At 40.3% G+C, this 27,360-nt stretch overlaps 1 protein-coding gene and 1 non-coding gene across 2 annotated transcripts; one reads left to right on the top strand and one right to left on the bottom strand.

Moving 5' to 3' along the window:
• Window positions 1-337: 337 nt before the first annotated feature.
• On the bottom strand, window positions 338-21,887 carry LOC142437637 (putative small intestine urate exporter). Its single transcript, XM_075540733.1, is given in 12 exon segments — window positions 338-472; window positions 4,233-4,323; window positions 5,150-5,297; window positions 5,394-5,559; window positions 10,296-10,457; window positions 10,580-10,698; window positions 12,577-12,663; window positions 16,047-16,134; window positions 16,357-16,590; window positions 18,852-19,057; window positions 21,798-21,842; window positions 21,845-21,887. Coding segments are annotated over 12 exon segments (1,524 nt in total).
• LOC142437837 (small nucleolar RNA SNORA33) lies at window positions 19,266-19,397 on the top strand. Its single transcript, XR_012782347.1, has one exon. It is a non-coding gene; the product is annotated as a small nucleolar RNA SNORA33 (small nucleolar RNA).
• Window positions 21,888-27,360: the final 5,473 nt, after the last annotated feature.

Below are 27,360 nucleotides of genomic sequence, written 5' to 3' on the forward strand. Positions count from 1 at the left end.
CCCCAGTTTGCTCCCAACATTTAGACTCTTCTTTTCCTTCGGTGAGAACTTGTCCTCCGAATCCTGACGCTTCCACCAAGAAAGCAGTGGCGAAGTGGAGGACATGAAGAAGAGTCAAACATATCTACACCTTCAGGAGCTCCCAGTGAGATAGCTAGTATTTTATTTCCCTGTAAAGTCAGAATTTTCACTATTATCATCTTATTTTCACAGTACAATACGCTGAGATGTATAGTCAGTTAAAATTCTTTGTGCAGTCTGTCAAGCACCCAGAGAACATTCTGGAGGGGAACAAGCAACAAGGCATCCTCGGAACTGAATGAGGCACTGGGGTTGCTCATAAGTGGGTGGTTGTCTGCTCTTCAGCCCAGTCCTGAACGTCTGCTTTGCCAAAAATGAGGTAGGTTATCAGGCCCAGTATATTAAGAGCAGCTGAAATAAAAAATATATTTCTCCAACCCAAGTCTGAATCCTAGAAGCAGGAAAATAGAAACCATTAATTATCATGGAGTCCTGATCCCTCGTGGCTCAGCTACTCCTCCCTTAAATCTCCTTCTACCACTAGGGTGTGGGGAACGTATGCTAGGCACATTGCTACCTTTGGGCTATTATAAACTCTTCACTAGATAGCCAAAATTCCACTCTTTACTTACAAGTTACATTTTTTCAGTGAGGTTTTCTTTAATGATTCGATTTAAATTAGAACTCTCACTCTTTCATGTGCCCTCTTCCCTACCCCATCTTGTACTTTTCCTAGAAATTGAAATTTGGTGGCACAATGGGTAAGGATTGACTTTATGGATGTAGGTTTGGGGTCTTTTCCCCCCTTAAGACTTACTACAAACCAATATACCACGTATTTTACCTTTTTCTGTTTTCTTCTTATAGGCTCCACAATAGTAAGAACTTAGGTTTATTTCCTTTAACAGTGTAAGGCACATGCCAATGTCTAATATGTATTTGTTGAATTAAGAAATAGATAGATGGTAGAATTGTGATCATGATAAGGGGGGGGGGGAGGAAGCATTTAAGAACTAGAGGAAATTTGAATGTTTCATCGTTGCCACGCTGCACCCTGACTGATTCATCTCCTCCACACAACCCTTCAGTAAGGGAGTGTCCAGTTGTCTACCGATGGGCTTTGAGTCTCCACTCTGCACTGACCCTCATTTGCAATGATATGATTTTTTTGTTTTTTGATGCCTGATACCTGATCCCTTCTACACCTCGTGGTCTCACAGACTGGTGTGCTTCTTCCATATGGGCTCTGTTGCTTCTGAGCTAGATGGCCGCTTGTTTACCTTCAAGGCTTTAAGACCCAGACACTGTATCTTTTGATACCTGGGAACCATCAGCTTTCTTCACCTTATTTGCTTATGCACCCATTTGTCTTCATTGGTCATATCGGGAAGGTGGACACCCATTGATATGACTTTTTATTCTTTGATCTGATAACTGGCCCCTTCTACACCTTGTGGTCAGACAGGCTGGTGTGCTTCTTCCATGTGGGCTTTGATGCTTCTCAGCTAGATGGCCGCTTGTTTATTTTCAAGACTTTAAGACCCCAGATGCTCTATCTTGTGATAGCTGGGCAACATCATTTTTCTTCACCACATTTGCTTATGCACAAATTTGTCTTCAGCCATCGTGTCATGGAATGCCAATTTAATAGAACAACGTATTCTTGCATTGAGTAAGAACTTGAGTGGAGGCCCAATGTTCATCTGCTGCCTTAATACTAAATATACTACTATATATTTATATATATTGTACTACTATATATTTATATATATTTAATACTATAAATATATGCATGCAGCTCTATTTCTCCACCCTCCTATATAAATATATTCATATATGTACACGCCAGTATTTAGACCTCTATAAATATCCTTTGTCACCTAGTTCTTTCCTCTATTTCCTTTCCTCTTTTCCCACTATCATGCTCAGCCTTCATTTGGGTTTCAGTAATTTCTCTTGCTTACATTGCCCTTGCTGAATCCCTACCAGGCCTCTCACACCCTCCTTGCCACTAATTTTGGATCACTTGTTGCTTCCCTGTCGCTGGGTTGGTCAGCACCACCTCCTTACCCCCACCTCCCCCTCTCCCATGTCCCCCGGAACCATTGGTCCTGTTGCTTTCTTGTCCAGACTATCTTCTCTAGATAAGTCTGTAGAGATAATAATATGCACCAAACATCAAGGCATAGCAAGATAGATGATGAGTGAGAACACAGCGATGACAGCAAAAAGGAAAACCAATGACCCTTAAACGAAGAAATTAGTAAAAAGAAAAAATTTTAAAAGAAAGAAAAACCTGTAAATAGATAAAGATCTGATTTTTAATCTCTAGGCATGTCCTTCAGTCAGGTCTGATGGGCCGCCATGCTCTGGTCCCAGAGTCTATCCTTTGTACTCCCTTGGGGGCTCCCTGCTATGTTCCCATGGTTGCTCTGCTGCAGGCCTTTAGTGGTTTGCCTCAGTGTGGCTGGGACAGTCCTGACATCGTGTCTCCAGTGTTGTCCCCACCAGAGGATGTACATAGGTACAGATTGCAACTGGAAACACAGGGAATCCAGGACCAGTGGTGAGAATGGCGATGCCTGGAGGGTGAAGGGTATGTGGGGTAGAAAGGGGGAGCCGATTACAAGAATCTACATATAGCCTCCTCCCTGTGGGATGGACAGAAGAGAAAGTGGGTGGGGGGGGGGAGATGTCGGCAGTGTAACATAGACAAAATAATAATAATTTATGAATCATGAAGGGTTTATGAGAGAGTGGGGAGTGGGGAGGGAGGGGGAAAATGTGGAGCCAATATTAAGGGCTCAAGTAGAAGACAAATGTTTTGAGACTGATGGTGGCAACAAATGTACATATGTGCTTGACACAATGGATGTATGTATGGATTGTGATAAGAATTGTATGAGCCCCTAATAAAATGATTTTTAAAAAAGCATAATCCAAGGGAGGTCTGCCATTGTAGAACTCAAAAGAAAGATTGTTGATATTTTTCAATTTTGTGTTCAATACAAAATTGTGCTGCATTGGATTTACCAAGAAATTTATGTATTCCTTAACTACAACAGATTATTATCTGAGAAAAAAGTTTATGATCAAAAGTTTAAAACTTGAATAAATTCTATAGTTTCCAAAATTATAAAGGTTATCGTTTACAATTCCATAGGTCACAGCTTTCATGCTGTTTTGCATTTTAATAAAGGCCTAAAATCTCAACAACAAAAAGAAAGAAAAGAAACAGATAGATGGATAAATGAAAGAGACAAAAAAAAGAGAGAGAATAGAGCCACCTAGAAATGTTTTGTATAAGCAACTATTTCTGAGCAATGCGTTTAGTCAATGACTAGAAGGGGATTCAAGCTTCAAAATATAAAAGTCATAGAATGTCATAAAAACCACCCATGTTATTCACTATACATTTTCCTGACTTAAAGCTATCATCTTCTATTCTGACCCAGTGTATAGGACAGAGACTGCCCTCAAAGGTTTTCATGGATGTAATCTTTATGTAATCAATTATGGCATCTTTCTCCTGCAGAGCAGCTGGTGGGCTCAAAGCACTAACCTTTCCGTTATCATCCAAGCACATTTGCCTCTCTGCCAGTTATGCTGAGCTTTTGAAAACACTCTACTTGCCTGACCTACGGGTGGAAAATCACAGAGAACCTCAACAATTATATTTACGCGAGTTTCACGCTTGGCTTGATGTAATGTCTGTTTGAAAATGATTGTTATTTATAGTTAACCACTTTGATTGTTCACATGTTTGACAACTAGATGGAGCTTCTAGGATCGAAAACCCTATAACTGTAAAGCCAACAGCAAGCCTTACTGATTAGAGGACGTTCTGTGCTCATAATTCACGGACGTCATTCTGTCTTTCATCCAGTATCTCACTCATATATTCAGGTCCTATTTATTGAGTTCCTACATCGTTCCTACAGTGCGCCATTTGGCTCATTACTTTCAAGGATCTAGAACTGACAGTGGTGCAGCCCAAGACGTCCATCGCAGTGGAGCTCCACAGGAGGAGAAACTCCAAGATTATTGTTAGCGAAGTGGATGCGCACCATGGGAGACTCATCTTAGAAGACCGTAGAAACTGCCAAGTCATCCAATTGAGCACTCGTCCCCTCTTCACAGACTGAGCCTCGGTGGTTTCTCCTGGGTGACCTGGATAGATCCTGAACTTGAGTTTCCCCTGAAGACCTCACCTGGCTGATCACAAATCCAGTAACGGTGGGAGAGATCGCTCCAGCTGTGAACATAATGACTTGCAATACCCCCTTAAGAAAGCTTGAGTATCTGTGGGAGAGAGAGAGATGTAGAGACATGTTTCTGTGAGCAAAAGGTTCTGCTGGGCTGGACTAGTGCAATTCTGTTCTCATCAATGTGCATGTCTGAAGTTAGGCTGACCCTTGAGGGGTCGATGCCTTGGAAGGAATAGTGGTTAACATAATCACGTGTCTTGGTCTGAGAGTTCAAGGGGAAACTTGTACTAAGTTGTCACTTCCATTCATAGAATATAAAGCAGTTGGTAGTTTGCACCTGGTATTTACGGTATGTTCACATGGGGCTTCTACTATTGAGCCTGATGTTGCAATCCTGTTTGGGGCACAAAAGATTCTCATTGTGTGAGACTAGGACTCCCTTCAAATCTTCATGAGATCCTGACACCTATCTAAAGAGACACCATATGCATTGACTTAGGGATCTAGGAGGAGACATCTTAGTGATCTGTGCTCATCACCTATACTTTCTTCTACTACGAAGTATGCCTTCCTTATCAAACCCGTATATGATCCTGTGGATGCTCAAGGGTCCTGTCAATTATCCAACCCTGTGGAACGGCTGCATTCCTCAACAGTGAGAGCTTAACGGGAAATGTCTGCTGTGATCCCAGCACTGAAATGTTCGAAGCCCCTGGTTGTTCTTGTTTTTACCCGGAGAAGGTCAATGCACAATGACTGAACAGATGTAGATGCCTTCCAACGATTATTTGGATGTAGCGTATGTGTTGGCCTTTCCTGTGACTTCTTGCACATGAGACATGTTCTGTGTGCAGCAGAACAAACTTAAGGCTCCTTCAACTGAATTAGGCTTCTGTGAGGACAGAGCACAAAGGACCTACCGAGGAGTAATATCCAAGATATTAACATAGATCCCTGAGGAGCAAAAGCTGCTGAAGATATAAAACAGCACCATGATGACCACAGAAGTACTGACACTGGACTGGAACCAGTATAGGGACACCAAGAACAGAGATGGTATGGCAGTTCCTGGGGGTGGTGGGGGAGAGGGGGGACAGAGACAGGGTAAGCAGGGGGCTTCTCTGGGCATTCCACGCCCACCCTGGTAAATGGCTCACTTCTTACCTATGGCAGTGAAGAGTTTTCTTACGCTGATGAGTCTAAGACATTTTCTGGAAAGAAGGAAATCTGCCAATAGCCCTCCAGCGATCATCGAGATGAAGGCAAACACAGATGGCATGGAAGACAGGAGGACCAAAGATGAGGTGAGCTGTGTGCCCTTCCCCCCTGCCTCACCATAACCCAGACTGTTGCCTGGATCAATTGTCCATACGTAAGCCTTTTCACTATCTACCATCACAGTGCATATCGATAATTGTTATTAGATTGAGTCAGTGTAATTGTATTGCCAGGAGGCAAATCTGTGTGTGATTCATTTTGCACAAAGGGACTAGTGCACTTTTCATATAGAGAGAGATCCTCTGGAAAAACATATGGAAAAGATACAGACCAAGTTCAAATTAGGCAAAAGACTTCAACAATTTACAGACAGAAAAATATGTTTCTTCTACGTATATTACAGAGTACTCAACCTTACCTATAAAATAAAAATAAAAAACAAGCAAGCAACAGCAACAAAGCCCCCAAACCCATTGTAGAATAACAGGGATTCAAAACAACACCATAGAGACATATCATCTTCCATAGAACACATTTGCAAAATTGAAAATTCAGCATATTCTGCTATGTGGCTTTTGGGAAATGGGTCCTCGGTAACTATTTGGAAGTCCTAACTTGTGCTTGTAAATATGATACTGTTTTTAAAATAGAGCTTTCCTTTTTTATGTTAGAGAGGTCATGCCAGGGAGAGTGTATCCCAGGCTAATCTCTTCTGAGTGGTGTCCTGTAGAATGAGAGAACGGGTATGGAGAGGCACATCAGGGGAGGCAGTTGGCAGGTGAAGGTATGATGCAGGTAGCGAAGGAACCTTGTCACACCCTTATGTATAGAGAAGAAATGATTCTCACTGGAACCAATGCCTCCAGAATTGTGACCCAACCAATTCTGGTCTTTTATGCCACATACTTATGGCGTATTTTGTCCTGGCAACATCAGGTAAATACGACAGAGCAATTGGATAACACAATGGACATTTTAAAAGTTTTTTAAAAAGAGGAAGCGAAACATATTGTATTTTTCCATGAACTTTTGGAAGTCCTATCATGTAAGGTTCGTGCTTATATACCCATTGGCTCACCTTCCTGGAACACAGATATTTATAGAAGTAGCATCAGAAAGGCAAAATGACAAATGAATAAGGTTTTCATGGGGTATTGCTGAAAAGAATAGAAACCAAAATATCACTCTGTTAGGAGTTCTTTTTAAATTTAATTTAATAAATCTTTTTATTGGGGCTCATACAACTCTTATCACAATCCATACATAAATCAATTGGGTAAAGCATCCTTATACATTCATTGCCCTCATCATTCTCAAAATTTGCCTTCCACTTGGGTTCCTGGAATCAGCTCGTTTTCCTTTTTTCCCTCCCCCTCCCTCCCAACTCCCCCCTCCCCACTGAACCCTTAATAGTTTATAAATTATTATTTTATCTTATCTTACACTGCCCGGCATCTCCCCTCACCCACTTTCCCATTGCCCATTCACCAGAGAGGAGGTTACACATAGATCTCCAAGATCAGTTCTCCCTTTCTACATCCCCTTCCCTCCCGGTGTCGCCACTCTCACCGCTGGTCCTGAGGGGGTCATCCGTCCTAGAGTCTCTGTGTTTACAGGTCCCTACTGCACCACTGTGCATCCTCTGGTCTAACCAGGTCCACAAGGTAGAATTGGGATCATGATAATTGGGAGAGGAGGAAGCATTCAAGAACTAGAGGCAGGTTTTGAATTTCATTGTTGCTACACTGAACCCTGAATGACTCATCTCCTCCCCACTACCCCTCTGCAAGGGTTGTCCAGCTGTCTACAGATGGGCATTGGGTCCCCATCATGCACTCCCCTTCATTCACAGTGATGTGATTTTTTTCCCTCTGTCCTTGTTGTTTGAAGCCTGGTCCCCTCTCCCCTTCATGATCACACATCTTGGTGTGCTGCTTCCATGTGGGCTTTGCTGCTTCTGGACTAGATGACTTCTTGTTTACTTTCAAGCCTTTAAGTCTCCTGACGCGATATCTCTCAAAATCCTGGCACCGAGTGAGTATAAAGGATGGACTTTGGGGCCAGGACGTGGCACCTCACAAGACTCATCCGGAAAACACTCCTAAAGGCCAACAAACAGACCTCAAACTACTAACAGAATTTTTTTTTTTGCTGTCTTTTTGTTTTGTCTTTTCTTTTTTTTTTTTACCTTGTAAATTTTGTATGTCAGTGGCTTTTTTGTCTATCAGCGTGTCAGTATTGCTGCTGTCGAAGCCATGTTCATATGTGCCACTTGGGCGCTGTCAAAGTCATCTGCATTTGTATGCACATATTGCTATATTAGCAGGTCCATCTAGATAAGATAGGCTGGACAAACAACGAGAGAAGAAAATAATAGGACCAACGGTCCCAGAGGAACATGAGAGTGTGGGAGGTAGGGGAAAGGAGGAGGTGTTGGCCAACACAGGGACAAGGAGAAAGTGAGTGGTTAAAAACCAGTGCCAGGGAGGGGAAGGGAGGACTGGTAGGGAGTGACCCAATGGTGAGGTAACTGAGAGGAATTACTGAAACCAGAATGAAGGCTGAACATGGTAGTGGGACAGGAGGAAAGCGTAGGGAAATAGAGGAAAGGAGTAGGAAGCAAAGGACATAGAAGCCAAATTCAAACATGTACATATGTAAATATATTTATGAATATGGGGGAAATAGACCTATGTACACATATTTATAGGTTCAGTAGTAGGGTAGCAGGTGGACATTGGGCCTCCTCACACACACTCCCTCAACACAATAGCACCTTGCTCAGCTAAATGGTCATTCCATGATACCCACCTTCCCAACACAATCGCTGAAGACAGACGTATGCATAAGCAAACGTGGTGAAGAAAGCTGATGGTGTCCGGCTACCAAAACGATATAGCGTCTAGGGTCTTAAAGGCTTGAAGTCAAACAAGCGGCCATCTAGCTCGGAAGCAACAAAGCCCACAGAGAAGAAGCACACAGCTTAAGCGAATACAAGGTGTTGAACGGACCAGGTAGCAGACACCAAGGAACAAAAACCATCATTGTGTGATCACCTTCCTCACATAAACGCTGAAGACGAATGTGTGCAAAGGAAGTTCTTAAGTACTGTTATGAAGCATCTCCAATGCATTTTATGTAGTAAAACAAAGCAGCATATACAGCATACAATATTTTGTGTAAAATAAATCCGTTAAGTAAGCACATGTATTAACATTCAACTGTGCAGTCCTTTTCAAAAGGAAACAGCATAAGAATAGCTTTAGATCTTCATTTTAAATAAAGCTTTAACCAAAAATACTTATGTGTCAACTGGACTCAGATCAGTGTACATTTGGGAACAGGAGTGGGAGGAAGAATTTTTCATGTACATACTTATATAGTTCTAAAAATATGGGGCCTCTGAATAGATTGGCTTCTAGGTGGCACATATGATTAGCACTCAGTCACTAATCTAATAATTGTTGGTTCAAACCCACCCAGCAATGCATCAGAAGGCCCAAAGATCTGCTTTCATAAAGATCACAGCCAAGAAAACTGTACGAAACCATTCCACTCGCAAACATGTGGGGTCATTTAATAATGGATTCAACCTCTAACTTAAAATTCAATTGAGGAAAATGAAAACACAAGTCAAATTTTAGTCTCGGTGAAGTAATTTGGAATCCAAACACTACAGAGACTTTAGCTCTCACTTGATCCAAGCTGTTCATTTCAAGGATGAGCAAGCCAAGACCATCAACTTTGGTTGACCTTGGAGAACGATGGGAATCCATGTCTTGTGACTTCCTTGTTTGGGACTCTCCACCACCTAGTTCCACTTGACCTTTCCACTCAAACTTCCCCATATCCTCTTTGTCTGAGGCTTTATAAGGTGAAAAATCCTCCACAGCAAATTATCCCCAACAGTCAATCTCAGGATGACTTGCCTCAGTACTGACTCCTGCTTTCCCAAACTTCTTGACCCTTGATCCTCTGTTTGGTGCTCTGGTTCTGTTACCTCCTTCATATCTTCCTCTTACTTTGAGAAGACTGATAGCTACTCCTTTCTTGGTCTTCTCTCCTCGGTACTTTCAGTCAGCTTATGCCATGGCCCTGCTTGCTTCTTAAACAATGACCAATAAGAGGTTAGCTCTTCTGTGGGCCACTTAGCACCTTTTTTCAAAGACATCCAGTCAATAAAAAAAACCAAAAACTACTCTTTGATACAAAGGTGAAGGTATAAAAGGTATTGAATGTCCTTGTGAGCTGTCACTACAAGACTATGTTGTCCTAGTGCATTCTTCCCCACTTTGTGACATAAGCCCATTAGGAATTAAAAGGTTTATCTAAGGCAATCAGGGTATTCATTCAATTTGTGAAAATTCAGAGAACTGAACAATATGTGCACTTTTCTTCTTATATATATTATACTGGAAAACAATGCTAAAATTATGTACTAATTTAATTATGATGTCCTGTTAATAATGTTTTACTAGTGTTACCTCCTTTAAGCTTTTTCAAAACAGGTTTCTGGAAGGCAGGATAGGTTTTGTTAGCCCTTTGTTTTATATGAGGCCAACAAAGTGCCTATTAACAAATATTAAATAGATTGATACAAAATTTTGTATCAGTCCCTTAAAAAGATTGCATTCTGCCAAGACCAGGATGACCACAAGCCATATCATCTTCCCCTCCAAAGGCATATATGTCCCACTGAGATCAAGAAGAGTTCAAGTGAACACAGTTGCAATACTTACGTGAATGGGCTCAGACTAAAGTCTTTGATTTGGTGACCATGGAAAATACACTGTGTCACATCAGGAAACATTCAAGCAAAAGAACCCAAGGAACTTTTTTGGCACTTACATCTCTGATGTTAACATGAAGTACAGAGCAGATGTATATTGGTGTGTGTGTCGCCACGGTAAGATAAGCCCAGGATTGGCAGAATGCAGAGACTAAAATGGCCCAAAGTGGTAGGGATTTGATCATAGCCTTGACGGGAAGAGACCAGCCTGGAGAAGTAACCTGGAAGAAAGCACATTTCAGTATCTACTCCATCAGAGACAGGAATCCTCTGCACTGCACTCTGCATATCAGAGACATCCAGGCAGACATGAGAGAAAATGTAGGGGAGGCTCTTAATGTACCTCTTCGGCTAATGCACTTTGGATATATATCTTCTCATCAGCGCTGATGAATGGATGATGAAGGGGATCATCATAAACCAGAAGGAAACATAGACCACAACAGACACAACCAATTCCACCTAGCAAGAGAGGATCCAATGAGCACTGCCCCAAAGTTCCTCTTTCCTCTTGACTGCCCAGAGAGCGTAACTGTACTTCACAGAATGACTGGTTTCAATTCTCTACTCTTCCCTGAATCCATGTACTTCCACAGTTCTGTCATAGATGGAGCGCACTTTCCCACTTCTTGACTTTAAACTTGGCCAGGTCATTTGCTTTTGGCAATGCCTTAGAACCACTGGGAGCCTAGAACTTATGTGTGTTTCTCTTTTTCCTTATGAGTGACTGCTTTAAAGGAAAGAACCAACTCCAGCTAGCCCGCTGTCCAAGGAATATGAGACACACAGGTTTCAGAGGTACCCAGGTATCCCACCAAATTATGATAATAAGTGATGGTTGTTTCTACCATCAATTTTAAGAGGCTTGGAAATGACCATTCTTTAGGCTACCACCATCTTACATCTTCTTGTCCCTGTGCTTGCAAATGACCTCACTGTTCAAGGACCAATTAGTCCCTCTCCGTGTAGTCACGTTTCTTCCTAAATCTTTCCATAATGCTTTGATCTGATTAAAAGTCTGTGATTAGAGTAACTCATTATTCTGTGCAACTGATTACTCAGAAAATGTGAAGGCATGAACTGAAGTTAATCTTCAGCAAATAAATTCCCTCTAAAACGTACATTTATAAAGCGATGAGAAAATCAGACTTATCATGATTGAATGCAGATATTACAGATTTTTAACCATCCATCTTGGGGTTTTGAGAAAGTATAAAGACTTCTCAGTCTCAGTTGTTGGCTTGCCGTGCACACATTGATTCATAAATGTAAATAAGCAGTCACCATGCATCAGGCGTTGTGTCCTAAGTTCAAAATTACATGTCAACCAAAACACAATTTGGGCACCAGTAAATTTCATCTAAGAAGGAAGGAGCACCTGTAAAAATCAAACAGTTATGATGCACACTGGAAATTAAAGACCTTAGTCTTCATTCAGCAAATAACTAAGGATTTCTTATTATATAGAGCTACTTATGGTTTCTCAGAATCGCGGACACAGCAGTCCTCTGGCTGCTAGAATAATACTTGTCACGTGTCCTTTTGGAGTTTCGGGGTAAATCTATGAACACGAATGAGCTGAAATAATCAAATTTTGCACATTTCCCCTCTAGTGTATATATTGGCCCCACGTTAAATGAAAGAACTAGAGACCAAGGCAAAGAGTAGGGAGACTTACTCTTAGGAATCAGGCAAGTGGGATTTCACTCAAAATATTTTTGAATCAAATAAACACAAACCACAGCTGAGAGTTAATGAGAAGGTCCCAGCTAGGCGTAGGTGACAGGCTGTGAATAGTGAGATAGGGCCTCAGGGTCACTGCACATAGCTTTTAGAAAACTCTTATACAGTCTCATGTCTCACTCCTGAGTCCTTTGTGGATCTGGCTTATCCTATAAGTTCTACTGGTTTGATCTCCACATTAGAGAATCAATAATGTTTCCCATTAGGTTACAACATTCTGGTTACTGTAATAATTGGGGGGGGGGCGCTCTTGCAAAAAACAGCATGATCTAAAGTATGATCCCTCCAGGATATGGTTTCCACAGCTTTAAAAAATAAAAGAAATTTCCATGTCCTTATGGGTTAATATTAGAAGTGGGGAATAATGTTATAATATATTTAAATTAATAAAATCATGGCACTTAATAAAACTAGGCAATTAGGCAACTGGAACATAAATGTCAATTTGGAAGCCAGCAAAATTAATTGATCGCCACTATTAACTCTAAGTATTTTCAATATTGGTTATCTAAACATCCAACTTGCATGACAGAAAAATGATGTCCAGCATTTCTCGGTCATCAAATAAAACTCTGAAATTTGAAAAGCACAACTCACCAAAAATGTAGAAGATATAAGGCCATCCGATGACCTGGCAGATGATACCACCAGCGGCAAAGATGATGAAGTTTCCCAGCATTATCCCTGAGCACACATGTAAACATGTTCTGGGTGAGATGGTCAGGTTTGGGACATTATGAACTTCCTATCAATTGATGCCTTAGCAAGTTGAGGTAACAGTGATTATAAGTTTTAATCCAGAATACCCTGGTCCTGGAGGTATCATCCGCCCTGGACTCCCTGTGCCTCCAGCTCCCATATGCACCAGTATACATCCGCTGGTATAGCCATATTTGTAAGGTAGAATTGGGATCATGATAGTGGGCGGGGGGGGGAGGGCGAGGAAGCATTTGGGAACTAGAGGAAAGCTGTATGTTTCATCGTTGCTACACTGCACCCTGACTGGTTGGCCTCCTCCTCCATGACCCTTCCTTAAGGGGATGTCCAATTACCTACAGATGGGCTTTGGGTCTCCACTCCACACTTCCCCTCACTCACAATGATATGATTTCTTGTTCTGATGATACCTGATACTTCATCCCTTGGACACCTCCTGGTGGCAAGGGCTGGTGTGTTTTTTTCCATGTGGGTTTTGTCGCTTCTGAGCTAAATGGCCGCTTGTTTACCTTCAAGCCTTTAAGACCCCAGATGCTACATCTTTTGATAGCCGGACACCATCAGCTTTCTTCACCACATTTGTTTATGCACCTTTTTGTCTTCAGCAATTATGTCGGTAAGGTGAGCATTACGGAATGCCAGTTTAATAGAACAAAGTAGTCTTGCATTGAGAGACTACTTGAGTGGAGGCCCAATGTCCATCTGCTACCTTAATACAAAATATCTACATATATGCACATAGATCTATTTCCACATCCTCATATATAAATATATTTACATATGTACATGCCTGTACTTAGATCTCTATAAATGCCCTTTGCCTCCTAGTTATTTCCTCTATTTCCTTTGACTTTCCTCTTGTCCCACTATCATGTTCAACCTTCATTAGGGTTTCAGTAATTCTTCTCAGTTACATTACCCTTGGTCACGCCCTACCAGGTCTCCTACACCCTCCTCACCACCGATTTGGATCACTTGTTCCCTTGTCCCTGGGTTTGTTAACACCACTACCTTTCCCCCCCACCTCTCCCTCTCCTATGTCCCCTGGAACTGTCGGTCCCATTGTTTTCTCCTCCAGATTGTTCATCCAGCCTATTTTATTTAGGCAGACCTGCAGAGATAATAACATGCACAAAAACAAGACAGAGCAAAACCAAGCAACAAAATAAAACAAAAAAAACCCCCAAAAACAACAAAAAGCCAATGACAACAAGAAAGAAAAGCTTGTAGTTAGTTCAAGGATAAGGTGACCAGACATCTCGCTTTTGGCAGGATAGTCCTGATTTTTAACAATTTGTCCCGCATCCCGCGGCGTTTTAAAAAAGTCCTGATTTTTGGAAAGAATGCACGACATGCTGGGGAACAGCGGGAGAACAGGAAGGGAATATATGGTTTTCAACTGCCATGTGGCTATTTCATTTCTATGCCCAGCGAAACTTCTGAAATAATTTCAGTTCCATTATTAATATTTTGGAAAAATTTTAAACATAAAATGATTGCATATTGTGCAAAAAACACGAATGCAAATTTTGGAGGAAAAGTGAGAAGAGATACAAATAATATTTTTTATAAATTAAACACAAACCTTAATCAAAACCTTATTGGTGTTGATTGTGCAGAGCACATAATACAGAATGCCATTCAAACAGCTGCTGAGTTGTTACCCGTAGATGTGGAAAGTATTGTTATTAAAATATATTTTCATTTCTATATATACACTGTGTGCGTTGAAATGCTTAAAGAATTTTGTGAAACTGCGGAAGTCGAATATCAGAAAATACTTGGATACAATAAAACGTGCTTGTTAACTCTTTTGCCAGCTGTTCAAAGAATTTTGAAAATATACAATCCTTTGCAATCCTACTTTCTATCACAGAATAAATGTCCTAGAATTTTAGAAGAGTTTTTTGAAAAAGAATCTTTAAAAATTTGGCTAGAGCTTGTACACAATCAAGCAGCTCTTTTTCAAAATGCTTACTGAAGGTGATAAAATTTCCGTAATTGAAGTAGCAAATGAAGTAAATAATTTAAAATTTCAGTGTCAAGAGTGGTTAGAAAATAATTTTTTTCTGTTAACTATCCATAGTATAAGCCAGCTAGAAGAACAAGGTGCAATAAATCGTGCAGATATCATGAATCATGATAAAAAGTTCTATAGTAACTGCATAGATTATTTAGAAGAGTGGACGGTACATTACAATGATATCGAACATTTTCATTGGGTTACATTAAAACAAGAACTTAATTGGAATGATGTGCAAAAATCATTCAATCATATTATTCAAAATTTCCCATATAGTAATATTTCCAAAAATGATCTTTTTAATGAGCTATCATTATTAAAAATAAGTTGATAAGGAAAAGGTTAAATCTTGGGCATAAGCAAAAATCACAGTAGAGAACAAATGGTTAGAATTCTCATCATTTTGAAACAAACCATGTTCCATACAACAATGCACTAAAAATTGTGGAATGTGCGCTGTCCTTACCAGGAACTAATGCTGCGACTGAACACGTTTTTTCTATGGTAAATAAAGTATGGACATCAGAAAAATCACAATTAAGTGTTGAGACTTTGAAAGCCATTTTATGTGTGAAATATAATTTAACAAATTCTTGTGAAAATTTTCATGACCTTTTAAACGACAGCAATCTACTAAAAAAATTCACTCAAATGTGAAATATGCCAAAGAATAAAATAATATACATGATTTTTAATGCATTATATTTGTAAATTGTACTTATGTTGAAATTTAAAAATATATATTACAATACTATTTTTGCATTCTATGAAAATTTTTGTTGCTCCATATAGAACAAATGTTTAATCAAGAGTCCCCCTCCCACGACACCACCATCAATGGTGTTCCGCTTTACCAATGTCAAAATCTGGTCACCTTATTCAAGGGCTGTTTGTTGGCCTTTAGGAGTGTTTTCTGGTCGTCTGATGGGTCTCCAAGCCCTGGCCCCAAAGTCTATTTTTGGTATTCCCTGGGGACTTCATTGCTCTGTTCCCCTTGCTGTTCTGTTTCACGCCCTTAGTGTTTTTCCTCGGTGTGGTGGGATCAGATTGGGTGGAAAAAGGGGAATATTTGTAGTTGACTAATAAGATTTTCTGAGGCTATAATGGAACAGTAAGTATAAGTATAATATGCATAAACAAATATATGTGTCCTATGTACATGTGTAAAATAGGGTTTGGTAATGATGTAGAAAGACCATTTAAGATACTAATTTAGTGCAAGACTAAGGAAAAGGAGTAGTTTGGGTACAACGTTGGTTCCGTTGATACACCATTGCAGGGTACTCTTGCACAGTTCATTTAAGGTTAGGCTGAGGATATCAATTACCTGATAAAGCAATGGTGATAAGTTGACTCCTTTCTAGTGAGGGAGCCCATTTGGTCCAAACTGAATATTGACCTGTTAGTACCATAATCTGGAGGAGGAGGAGGAAGAAGAAGAAGAAGAAGAAGAAGAAGAAGAAGAAGAAGAAGAAGAAGAAGAAGAAGAAGAAGAAGAAGAAGAAGAAGAAGAAAAGAAAAGAGAAGAAAAGAGAAGAAAAGAGAAAAGAAAAGAAAAAGAAAGAAAGAAATCATTCTTATTCTTAGCATTGTGCATTTTCCCTGCAATCACTAATATGCAGAAAGCCTCCCGGTACCTGGGCTATGCCTTGGACAACCCGAATGACAATGAGCAATGTCACTCCTGCATCAGCTGCCCGTGGAATGAAGAGATTCAGGACTGAGCAAATGAACAAGCCAGCATCAACCACATACTTGGATCCAAATATCCCAGCCACGTAGCCAACAAGTAGTGGAGTGAACAAGGAGCCATAGTTGAAGGAGCTGAGGAGGGTTCCCTGGATTTCGGGACTCCAATCATACACAGGGGCCTAAAGGACAAAGAGAATCTCATGTCTATGGAATTTGGTTAGAGAGTTGACAGTTTCTTTCTTGTGATAGTGGAAAAGCAAGAAATTATGGGTAGTTTTCGTCCTTTTAACTCTCTCTAATTACCAATCTACCGTTTTCATCAAAAAGGCATAAATATGTGTTCAACTTTCTCTTTCTCATTGCCCTGACACAATTAATCAATCCTTTAAAGTAGGAGGACCTCTTTAGAAAGAAAGCAGCTAACAGGAGGACAAGCTAACATTGTGTAGTAAAACATGTGGAAGAACCAAATGAAAAATAGACAGAAATCCAAGCTACATATGTGTGAAGGTTTCCATTAATTTGTGTGTCTACGCATACAGTGAGACCCGTGAGAGCTAGATTTTGACAGGGTTTTTGGAGGGAAGGGGGTTGTCTTGTAAATTTTACTTCCTTTATCAGAGTGCAGTCTTATCATTTTTTTATTTTAGGGGAAAATATTTGAGTTTTCCTCCTGTGACAAATGTCCATCTTCTACAAGTTTTCACACACACACACTTTAATGGAAAAATTTCATTATCATTCTGTGATAGTCTGGTTTGACTAGAGAAACAAATGTATAAACAAACATAAGTGTATAAGAAAGAGCTTTATATACAAGAACAATTGAACATTGAGAAAACATCCCAGTCCAATCCAGATCAAGTCCATAAATCCAATATTAGCCCATATGTCTGATACCAATCTATAAGGTCCTCTTCAGACTCACAAAACACATGCAATGATGCCGAATGCAGGGAAGTCACGGGCCAGTGGGTGGGCAGTGAGCTGAGAGAGAGTGTTTCCCACCTCCAAGGAGGAAAATACAGGAGTTCCCAGAATCCTTAGGAGAAGGCCATGCCCACACAGAGTTCTCATTGGCTATAGCCTGATTGACAGGTTAGATTCCAGCTCTCCACTCTTAATCCTCAAATTGACACCAGATTATGTAACTACCACACTTTTATTTTTTGAAAACTTTTTGAAACCCCTTCCTATAGATATATAGGTTTCCCCCTTCCATGTAAAAAAATGAATTCCTTATTATTCAAATTCAGTTCCAAGATACACTCATAGATGCTAAATCTGAGGAAGGGCATAATCTCTATAGATAAGTAATTTGTCCCTTGTGTTATTCCTGAATCATGATAAATTCTCAATAAGTATATTCTAGTTCAATGACATACATCTTTTCATAAAATCACTAAATTCTTATAAGTTTAAAGAAACAACCCAGTGTATCATCAAATTTACCAAACCTTGTAAATTAATGTGGTCATTCTAGCCATCATCTTTGTAATGCCCACACAATGACTGAAGTGCTGTGACTTACCAGGGCCCTGGAGAGCTAAATATAATGGAAATACAGGGCACATAACCAGGTAAATAAGGTGAATGGAACCCAGCATGAGAATGGATCAGTTTAACCATCCTGGAGGCTGAGCAAGAAAGAAGAGGCAGGCGTGGAGTATGTCCTTTGTACCTAAGATCCCAGAGATAAATGTCCTTGATCCAGGAGACATATACCTGTGAGACCAGAGATGGCAAGTGATGGTGAGAGCAGTAGTGATAGAAGCAGCAGAGCCAGGAGACTGATGGAAGATGGTACTGTGGACTTCCTGGCCCATGGAGCAAACAAACAGAGCACCTTTGCCAGGAGGCTTGCTAAAAGAGTAGGATGCCTCTTGGGCACTTGATTGGCAGAGGTAAGAGTTTTATAACCCTTGCCTGTGCTGCAGGCATAGCTAAAAGGAGAGTGTCCAGATCGAAGAACCATATCTTGAGTACCACTGAATCTGAATTATAACCTGTTCATTTACTAATGAGCTCCATAACTGGGAATATGGTTTGTGATGTGTGTGGCCCTAGAAATAAATGATCAAATCCTGCAGAGAAGCAAAGTGCCAGTGGAGAGAGTTGCTATCAGCACTGATAAAGAGCTTGTATGGTGGAGGTATGTCTGGCCTCCACCTCAGGGGAATGACTCTCGGGTGGCTGATCCGGATGGTGATTCTTTCTCCCTCTGCTAAAGCTAGAGGAGATATAACCTTGCCCCCACACAATTATTTACAGGCATAATATCATTAGAAATATAACCTTGCCTTGTTCCTGCGTCATAGTCAAGCCTCAGTAAGTATCTTGTGGTTAAATGAATCGCATATTTTGATTAAACAACATCTTCATTCGAACCATTTGAGAGGGGGGAGGGGGGCTAACAAAAATACAGTATCATGAAACTTACCAATGCCGTAAATCCATTTAGAATTCCATTCTCATAGTCCTGGGCGTCAGTAGGGGGCCTTTCTGTGGAGGCATTAGGATGGCTGGTGGGGGCTGTGTGGTTCACCATAGTTAAGATAGCAATGTTCATGTTCAATTGTTGGGTAGAAATTGAAAAATTACAGACCAGGAAGATGAAGGCCATACCATGTCTCACTGAACAAAATCCTGAAATGGGAAGACACAAACATTCTTATTAATAGAACGTTTTTGCCCAACCCTCCATACGCCCGGAAGAGGGGAAGATTGCAAAGGTTCCCTGTACATGCCTGGTAGACCCCGTTCACCAGGATTACCAGGGGCCAGGTAGCACAAGCAGAGATTTAGGAATGTGTGGAGCTGGCCAGAGCAAGCTTCAGGGAGAAAAGGCTGGAGAATGATAGAAGTATTTAACTGCTTCATTGAATGTGTTTCTGCAGAAATTTAGAAAAAGCCGGCACTAACAGCAAAGCCATGTTATGAGCCTTAAGGATAATTGAGATCAAGGTCCCTAAAAGTGGCTACATTTAAAAAAGAAGAAGTATTTACATTTATTCTTGAGACTGTGATCTAGGCTTATGTAAAATTACCAGTATGCACAGTAATCCTGGGCCTTTGCCTGTGGTGAAATCACGATACATCAGTTTCGCAACAGCCAGAAACTGTTGACTGACTGTCTCGTATGGGATCACTCTACAAGGCAGGGGAAACCAAGCTTCCTGACAGCTGCCTTGGAGCAAAATCACAGGGAAGTGTCAGCACTGTGTTCTGTGTGGGTTGTCTCTTGCTGTGTTTCTGGAATTGCCAAAATTCATACCTTTGGTTGAACTCTGTGAGTTAACGGCAACCTTCCTCATCCACAAAAAATTATATGGAAACTTTTATCAATATCGTATTGATATGAAAGAATCAAGGGAATGGTCACGTATAATATTGCGTCTTCTAACCAAGGACAGGCGTATTCAAGTCTTTTGAATTTTGCCTCAAGGCAGAATTTTTTTTTATTAGGGGCTCATACACTCTTATCACAATCCATACATATACATACATCTATTGTATAATGCACATCTGTACATTCTTTGCCCTAATCATTTTCAAAGCATTTGCTCTCCACTTAAGCCCTTTGCATAGGTTCTCTTTTTTCCCCTCCCTCCCCGCTCCCCCCTCCCTCATGAGCCCTTGATAATTTATAGATTATTATTTTGTCGTATCTTGCCCTGTCCGGCGTCTCCCTTCACCTCCTTTTCTGTTGTCCGTCCCCCAGGGAGGAGGTCACATGTAGATCCTTGTAATCGGTTCCCCCTTTCCAACCCACTCACCCTCTACTCTTCTAGTATTGCCCCTGACACCCCTGGTCCTGAAGGTATCATCCACCCTGGATTCCCTCTGCCTCCAGCTCCTATATGCACCAGTGTACAACCTCTGCTCTATCCAGACTTGCAAGGTAGAATTCGAATCATGGTAGTGTGTGTGTGGGGGGGGGGGGGCGAGGGAGGAAGCATTTAGGAACTGGAGGAAAGCTGTATTCTTCATCAGTGCTACGTCGCACCCTGACTGACTCATCTCCTCCCCTACACCCCTCTGTGAGGGGATCTCCAGTGGCTGACAAATGGGCTTTGGGTCTACACTCTGTACTTCCCCCTTCATTCACTATGGTGGGTTTTGTTATTTTTTATGATGCCTTATACCTGATCCCTTTGACACCTCGTGATTGCATAGGCTGGTGTGCTTCTTCCATGTGGGCTTTGTTGCTTCTGAGCTAGATGGTCGCTTGTTCACCTTCAAGCCTTTAAGACCCCAGACACTATCTCTTTTGATAGCCGGCCACCATCAGCTTTCTTCGTCAAGGCAGAATTTTATAGTAATCTTCAACTTATCCTCACACTATTTTTAAGTACTTTCCATTATTTTCATAACTGATTTCCTTCCCCTGTCATTGTCATTAAAATATATATATTTCCAAATAATGAAAGTAGTTGATTATGTCTGCCACTTGTAACAAGTGCTTCGAGTAATTTTATTCCTGGAAATATCAAAATGGTGCCAAGTCGAAGGAGTGGCAGTGACCACTCCAGTCGGGTGGAATTTACTGGAAATGCTTCTCACCTTACATCACTGATTATGCTCGATGTTGTCTGTATATTGTGTACTTTTATTATGCTTTCCTAGTGCTAGTCTAAATAATTTGGAAGGAACACATGTGTTTTATCAAATAGACTTTGACTGTGGTGTCAGACGCCTGGATTTCCACTCCAGCTTCTCCGTATAGCTGAAATATCTGTACTCTCCGTATCCAATCTACAAATGAGATAATTATGTGCCTCATGAGGCCATGATGAGGATTAAATACATTAATAAGAGATTAAAATGTTTCTCTTAATAATATTTGACTATCTGTCCATTTTTATCTTTGGAATGATCTCCTTTTGTTATGAATAGTTTGGGCTATTTTTAATGACTTGCATGATGTAGTTTGCTTGGTGTGCTTCACAGCACACCTAAAAACCAACCCACCGCTACTGTGTCAATCTTGACAACTGCAGAGGAGAACTGCTCCTTAGGCCTTCCAGGTCAGTAACTCTTTACAGAAGCAGTCAGTCTAGTCGTTTTCCCTTAGCTGGCACGTTTGAACGGTTGACCTTGTGGTGGGGAGCCCGATACTTGCCATACTGGCTCATCGTATCTCCCTATATTCATGATAGCCAGATATAATTCTTTTTTAAAATTTAGTTAAAACCGTTTTCTTGGGCCGTAACCCACAGATCATATAATTCAGAAGTCCAGTCATATCAAGAGTTGTACAGCTATGTATAATTCTTAACACTAGACGAGTAGTGAATCAAGATGTTGCTGTGTCACACTAAAAGGGAAACTGGGGTGACATAAATTCCAGTCTCAGTGAGGATAAGATGACTGCGTGGGATTTTACCTCTCCTGGTGTTTTCCACTGGACATGTATGTGAGTTACTGTCTTTGATAGGTCTACTTCTGTGGCCCGGGCTTCAGTTCCAGTAGACATGCTGGTTTCGTCCTCTGAGGAGCGGGTATTTACCCGCTAAAATAAAAGTGGCCAGGGAAGCAAGCAAAATGAATAGAGAAATATCTTGTTACTGCATGGTGTTATACTAGCCTCTCTCTGTAAAAGCCGGAGAAAATTAGATTTCCAGAGGAAAAGCAAGCATTCGTATAGAATGTCCACTCAGAGGCTGCTCATAAGGAAGGCCTGATATTCTGCGTCAGAAAACAGGTCACTGGAAACCCTGTGCAAGACAGGTCTCACTTGAGACACCCGGGCTTCCTTAAGGCACAATTAACTTGATGACAACTGGAATTTAGGCAATTGGATAGTTTTGGAATTGAGATGGCTATTAGACGCAAGACTGACGAAGGGAAGATGGAGAGGAAGACTTGTGTCTGTGACTCAGGTCTAGGTGAGAAATGCGCAGTTGTATTTATTGATTTGGCTAATTGAACAGGAACCAGTGAAAATGGAGTAAGATGAATTTTTAATTTATTCATTTATTCATAAATGGGCACAAACATTCTCACGTCACATTCTCTAATCAAGACTCTTTTTCTGTTTCCTGTGAATGAGTGTCTATCTTTATAATCGCCATTTCATTGCACAATCAAACTTGACTTCAGTCACTGGACAAAGCTATTAATACCTCAACTGTCATCTGCATCTGGCCTCTGCAACTGAAAATTTTAATGTATAAGATCCATACAAGCCTCTTATTTCTAGCTCCTAAGTAAAAGTTATTTACCTCAAATTCCAAATCTCATTGTTTTGTTTCAAAGAAGTTCAGAATTTATTTTTATTTTCTCCACATGTAAATTTAATGGAAAGATCTGTTTTTATTCCGTTGATTTTTTAGCTCTCCTGACAGTTATTCTCAATCAGACTTCGGCACTTACATATTGGGCTAAGTATAGGTGTTTGATTGGCACTTTAAAAAAAAACCTAATAATTTCCACAGAACAAGATCAAAACATGAATCTTAGATGCAAATTTCCCAGTATATTTCAATATTTGATTAATATTTACCCTGTGAAGGATACCTTTAAATAGCTGATTGGATTCTGGAGCTTTCAGTTTATTCAGTCCACCTGTAATGCTATTCACGGAGGCATTTCATTGAATGGAGAGGGGACTCTTGTTTCTTTTAGGAAAGTTGATAGACATCCTACTTCACGTTTCATAATTAGCTCAGGAAAGAGGAGCTCTGTTCCCCACCCCCTCAATCACAAAACAGCAAATCCAGCTGTTCGTGAAGGGAAAAGATAGCCATTCCCAAATTTCAGAAGCAAAAAAAAGAGAAAGGCAAACCTGAAGTAGGATTGCAGGGTCTCATTCTTGTCCCACAAATTTCTCTCTGGTTTTTACAATTTTATAATCCCTGGGAGGTAAATGATTACACAAAACTTTACCCCCGGTGTGGGATAAAAACTAAAGGGTTTGGTTGTATTGGTTCAGTGGTTTAATTTTCAACTTGAGTTCTAATTTCCTGCCCCCTCCTCCACACTGATGAACAGATAAAGCTCATTATTCAAGCTTAACTCAAATGTCACATACATCTTCCCTCATCTTCCTATTTGAATCCAGGTCCCATTAGGAAAAATCTGTCCCTTGCTGATAACACTTGCCACTTTCAGGGGTCCGGCAATATTATTATCATCTTCATGAAGAGTAGATTATATTTTCTGCCTTTTCAGGCCTCCATTGAAGATTTTCCTATTACATAGAACTGATCTACCCACAGGGCTGAAATTTTACTTATTTTTGTTAAATTAGACATTCTATAGCTTTCAAAATATGACCATTTGCAGACAAGCCAATTAGTTCTTTGGAAATGACTAGCTTATGATTTGCTGGTTTTGTGTGTGTGTGTGTGTGTGTGTGTGTGTGTGTGTGTGTGTGTGTTTAAGCAACGTAGTTCTGAAGACTCCGGTTTACATATTCTGTTTAGCTTCCAGTTTTCTCTTGAACTTACTCCCAGTAGACGTTTACCTCCACCATCTGACAAAGTCAGTCCTTAGTGAAGCTGTTACCAAACTTGATGTTGTAAACCTCACTGATAATGCATACCAAGCCTTTTTTTGTCATCACAAAAAAGAGTTAATGACTTCAAGATGCCTTATTTTGTGCAATTGGTAAATAGAAATCTGGACTGACTTTTCCCATGTCTTATTTTCACTCTTTATGTAGCTTCGAGCTTCAAAAAGAAGCCAGCACAACCGATGCCCGTGCCTGCAAATCTTCTAAGGAATTTTTTTCCCACTTGACATCATGCAAATTCCAATTTATCTAAGACGGTTGCTTACATCGTTACCTCTCTTAATATTTTCTTTAGTGGCCATTGGCTTCTGCCACCAGAATGGAAGCTCTCTGAGGACAGAAACCTTTCTTTTTTCCATGTCTTAAAGGGTTCTTCAGAAACAATTCACTAGATATGTATAAAACAACTTCCTACATGAATTTGTCTACAGATAGATTGTTTCTCAAATCATGCCCTGCTCCTTCCTGGACGTTTAAATGGATGTGTGTCATGTGTTCACAAAGAGCTCAGTGAGAAGACACTTCAACTGAGCTGCATTATGAATAGCAGAGTCATACTATAAAAGAACACCTTCTACCCACTCACATGTTATCAGTAATAAGTAATGTTTATATTGCTTTTCATACGTGTCAATCCACATATTTTAAATAGCATTTTCCTCATTGAAATCCCATGCAAATGCTATGAGGTCATTCTTGATAAATCTACTCTGTACCTATACAAAATTTTTGGCACTGGTGTTGTATAAGACCAAAAGGGGAGCTGAAGTTGCATAATGTTAACCACGACCTGGTGTCTATGTATAATTTTACCATTCCTTGAAGTTTCCACCTGAGTAATGTATAAATGATCATCTTCTGTGACCCAGTTAAGGCTGGCAAGTTTATTATTTATTCCCAGTGCCTAGTGCTTATCAACTAAAATAAAAAAGGCAAAGGAGCATATACAGAGAAGCAGGTGTCCTTTATCTATATGATACTGCCTGCGATAGTGAGATTTTGTGGCAACTTCATATAAGCTATCATTCGTGGACTTATAGAATGACCCACCAGCATGCTATCCACACATTTTAGCTTCACATCATGGGGCACATTTCACAGCAAGTGAAGGGCAGCAACGGGCCCACTTTCATGGAATCCACTGCTCTTACCATGCTCCCCATCATTCTGAAGCAGTTGGCTTGATAGCATGATGGAATGGCCTTCTAAAGAAACAATTACTGTGCCAGCTAGGTAGCACTGCCTTGCAGGGTTGGGGCCACATTCTCCAGAAGAGTGTCTGTGCTCTAAAACAGTGTCCAATATATGGTGCTTTTCCTCTGGCAGCCAGGAGCCATGGTTTCAGTAACTAAGTGGTAAAACGGAAGTGGCAGCACTCACCATTACTCCTAATGATAGATTTGCAACATTTTTTACATCCTATCTCTGCAACTCTAAGCTTTCGGGGTCTGGAAATCTTAGTTCCAAAGGGAGGAATATTCCCATCTGCAGATACACCTCCATTCCACTGAACTAAAAGCTACTGATACTGTTTTTAATAAGTGGAAATTGTGTTATATAGGGTGATTGCTGGCTAATGTTGAAACTCAGCTAACTAGCAGATAAGCTGCTTCGCTCATGCTATTCAAAGTAGGCTTGTTAGATCACAGAGAACTCTGGTTGACATCAGAAGTCAGGAGGGAACTGAAAATTGAGTTGAAATCCAAGCCAATATTCATTGATGATATCGAATGACTCTGGTCACCAAAAGAAACTGGGGAAATGAAGAGGCTACAATGCTTGCTAATGTGTGATTGCCCTTTCTGACCACAGGTTAGGGCAATTCATAGAAGGAAAAGATGGTATCAGTCTCAAGAATTGAAAGCCCCATTTTTAAGGGAAATATTTCCCCAAACATTCTAACTAAGCAGGTGCTTCTAATGTACCAATGGGCTCATGTATTGATTTAGTCAATATTTGTTGAATCGATCAATGCAATCACATTAGCGTGAAGAGGAAAGCAAGGGAAAGTAAATGTGACAAAGTGACTTGGATCATGAGTAGTTCTCAGCCCAACAATTTTACCTCATTTGAATGTGTGTGAGGTTATATTTAGTCTCCAATTATCCTTGTTGATTAAATGCAATCAATCATATTTTATACAATAAGTTATGTTGAATCTACAAGGGTTAATTTTATTTCAAGATAAAAGATGTGCTTTATACAATTGATGTATGTATATGTATGGATTATGATAAGAGTTGTGTGCGCCTCTAATAAAATGTTTTAAAAAACATAATGTTATGTGTCCAGTGCAATTTATAGAAGAAAAAGAAAATAATAGGAGATAAGATCAAAGTGATAAAACATGCCACCTTATTTAGAACCCAGCAGATCTTAGTAAGGAGCCCTTGTAGCCTAGCAGGTTACAAATTGGGTTACAGATTGGGTTGCTAATTGTGAGGTTAGTAGTTTGAAACCACCAACACTTCCGTGGGAGAAAGATGAGGCTTTCTACTCCCATAAAGAGTTACAGTTTCAGACACCCATGTGGGCAATTCTACCCTGTCCTCTAGGATCACTATGAGTCAGAATAAACTCAATGAGTTTTTTAAAGACCTTAATATGGAGACTGGATTGACTCTGGCTGCTATAATTTATGTTTTGAGAATGATGATGGCAGCAAATGTACAGATGTGCTTGACACAATGGATGTATGCATAGATTGTGTTAAGGGTTGTATGAGCCTCCGATAAAATAATTTTTAAAAAAAGAAGAAGAAGAAAAGGTACAAGACTGGGAACCAGAGTCAAGGGGACTAAGTGTTACAGTCATCTATGTAAGAAGAAATTATCGCTGGGCTTTGCTGGTTGAGGTGGAAAAGACCAGATCTGGGATCTATTTTGGAGACAGAATTAATAAATCTTGCTAATGAAGTAGCATATGTAAGGATGAGAGAAAAGAGTGGGTTTGCGGAGACTTCTGTGTTTGTGATTTGAGTACAGAATGGATGATGGTGTCCTTAGCATAGACAGCGAATGATGAGAGAAGGAGATTTATGGAGCAAAAGCAAGAGTTTTCATTTCATTATGGTGGTTTGGGATGAGTGCTAGATTACAAAGGGAAGATTGCTAAGTGCTCACTGAATTTATGAGTATTTACGTTGAGTCACAAGGTTTAGGCAGAAATATAAATTTGCAAGTCATTAGTCTTACTGCAGGAGCCCTGGTGGTGTAGCGGTTATGTGCTGGGCTGCGATCCTTTATCCCAGATCTTCAGGGTAAAGACTGGGCTTTATACTACTATAAACAGTTACAGTCTCAGAAAGCCACAGCACGGTCACTCTGAGTTGGCATTGTAGTTCTGGGTTTTAATATTACCTATGAATTTACTACAGAGGGATGTTTATTTGTGTCTCATTGACTATACAAAGACAGTTGACTGTGTTGATCAT

This window comes from Tenrec ecaudatus, chromosome 1 (assembly GCF_050624435.1).
Source record: "Tenrec ecaudatus isolate mTenEca1 chromosome 1, mTenEca1.hap1, whole genome shotgun sequence".
In the NCBI taxonomy this organism is placed as follows: domain Eukaryota; kingdom Metazoa; phylum Chordata; class Mammalia; order Afrosoricida; family Tenrecidae; genus Tenrec; species Tenrec ecaudatus.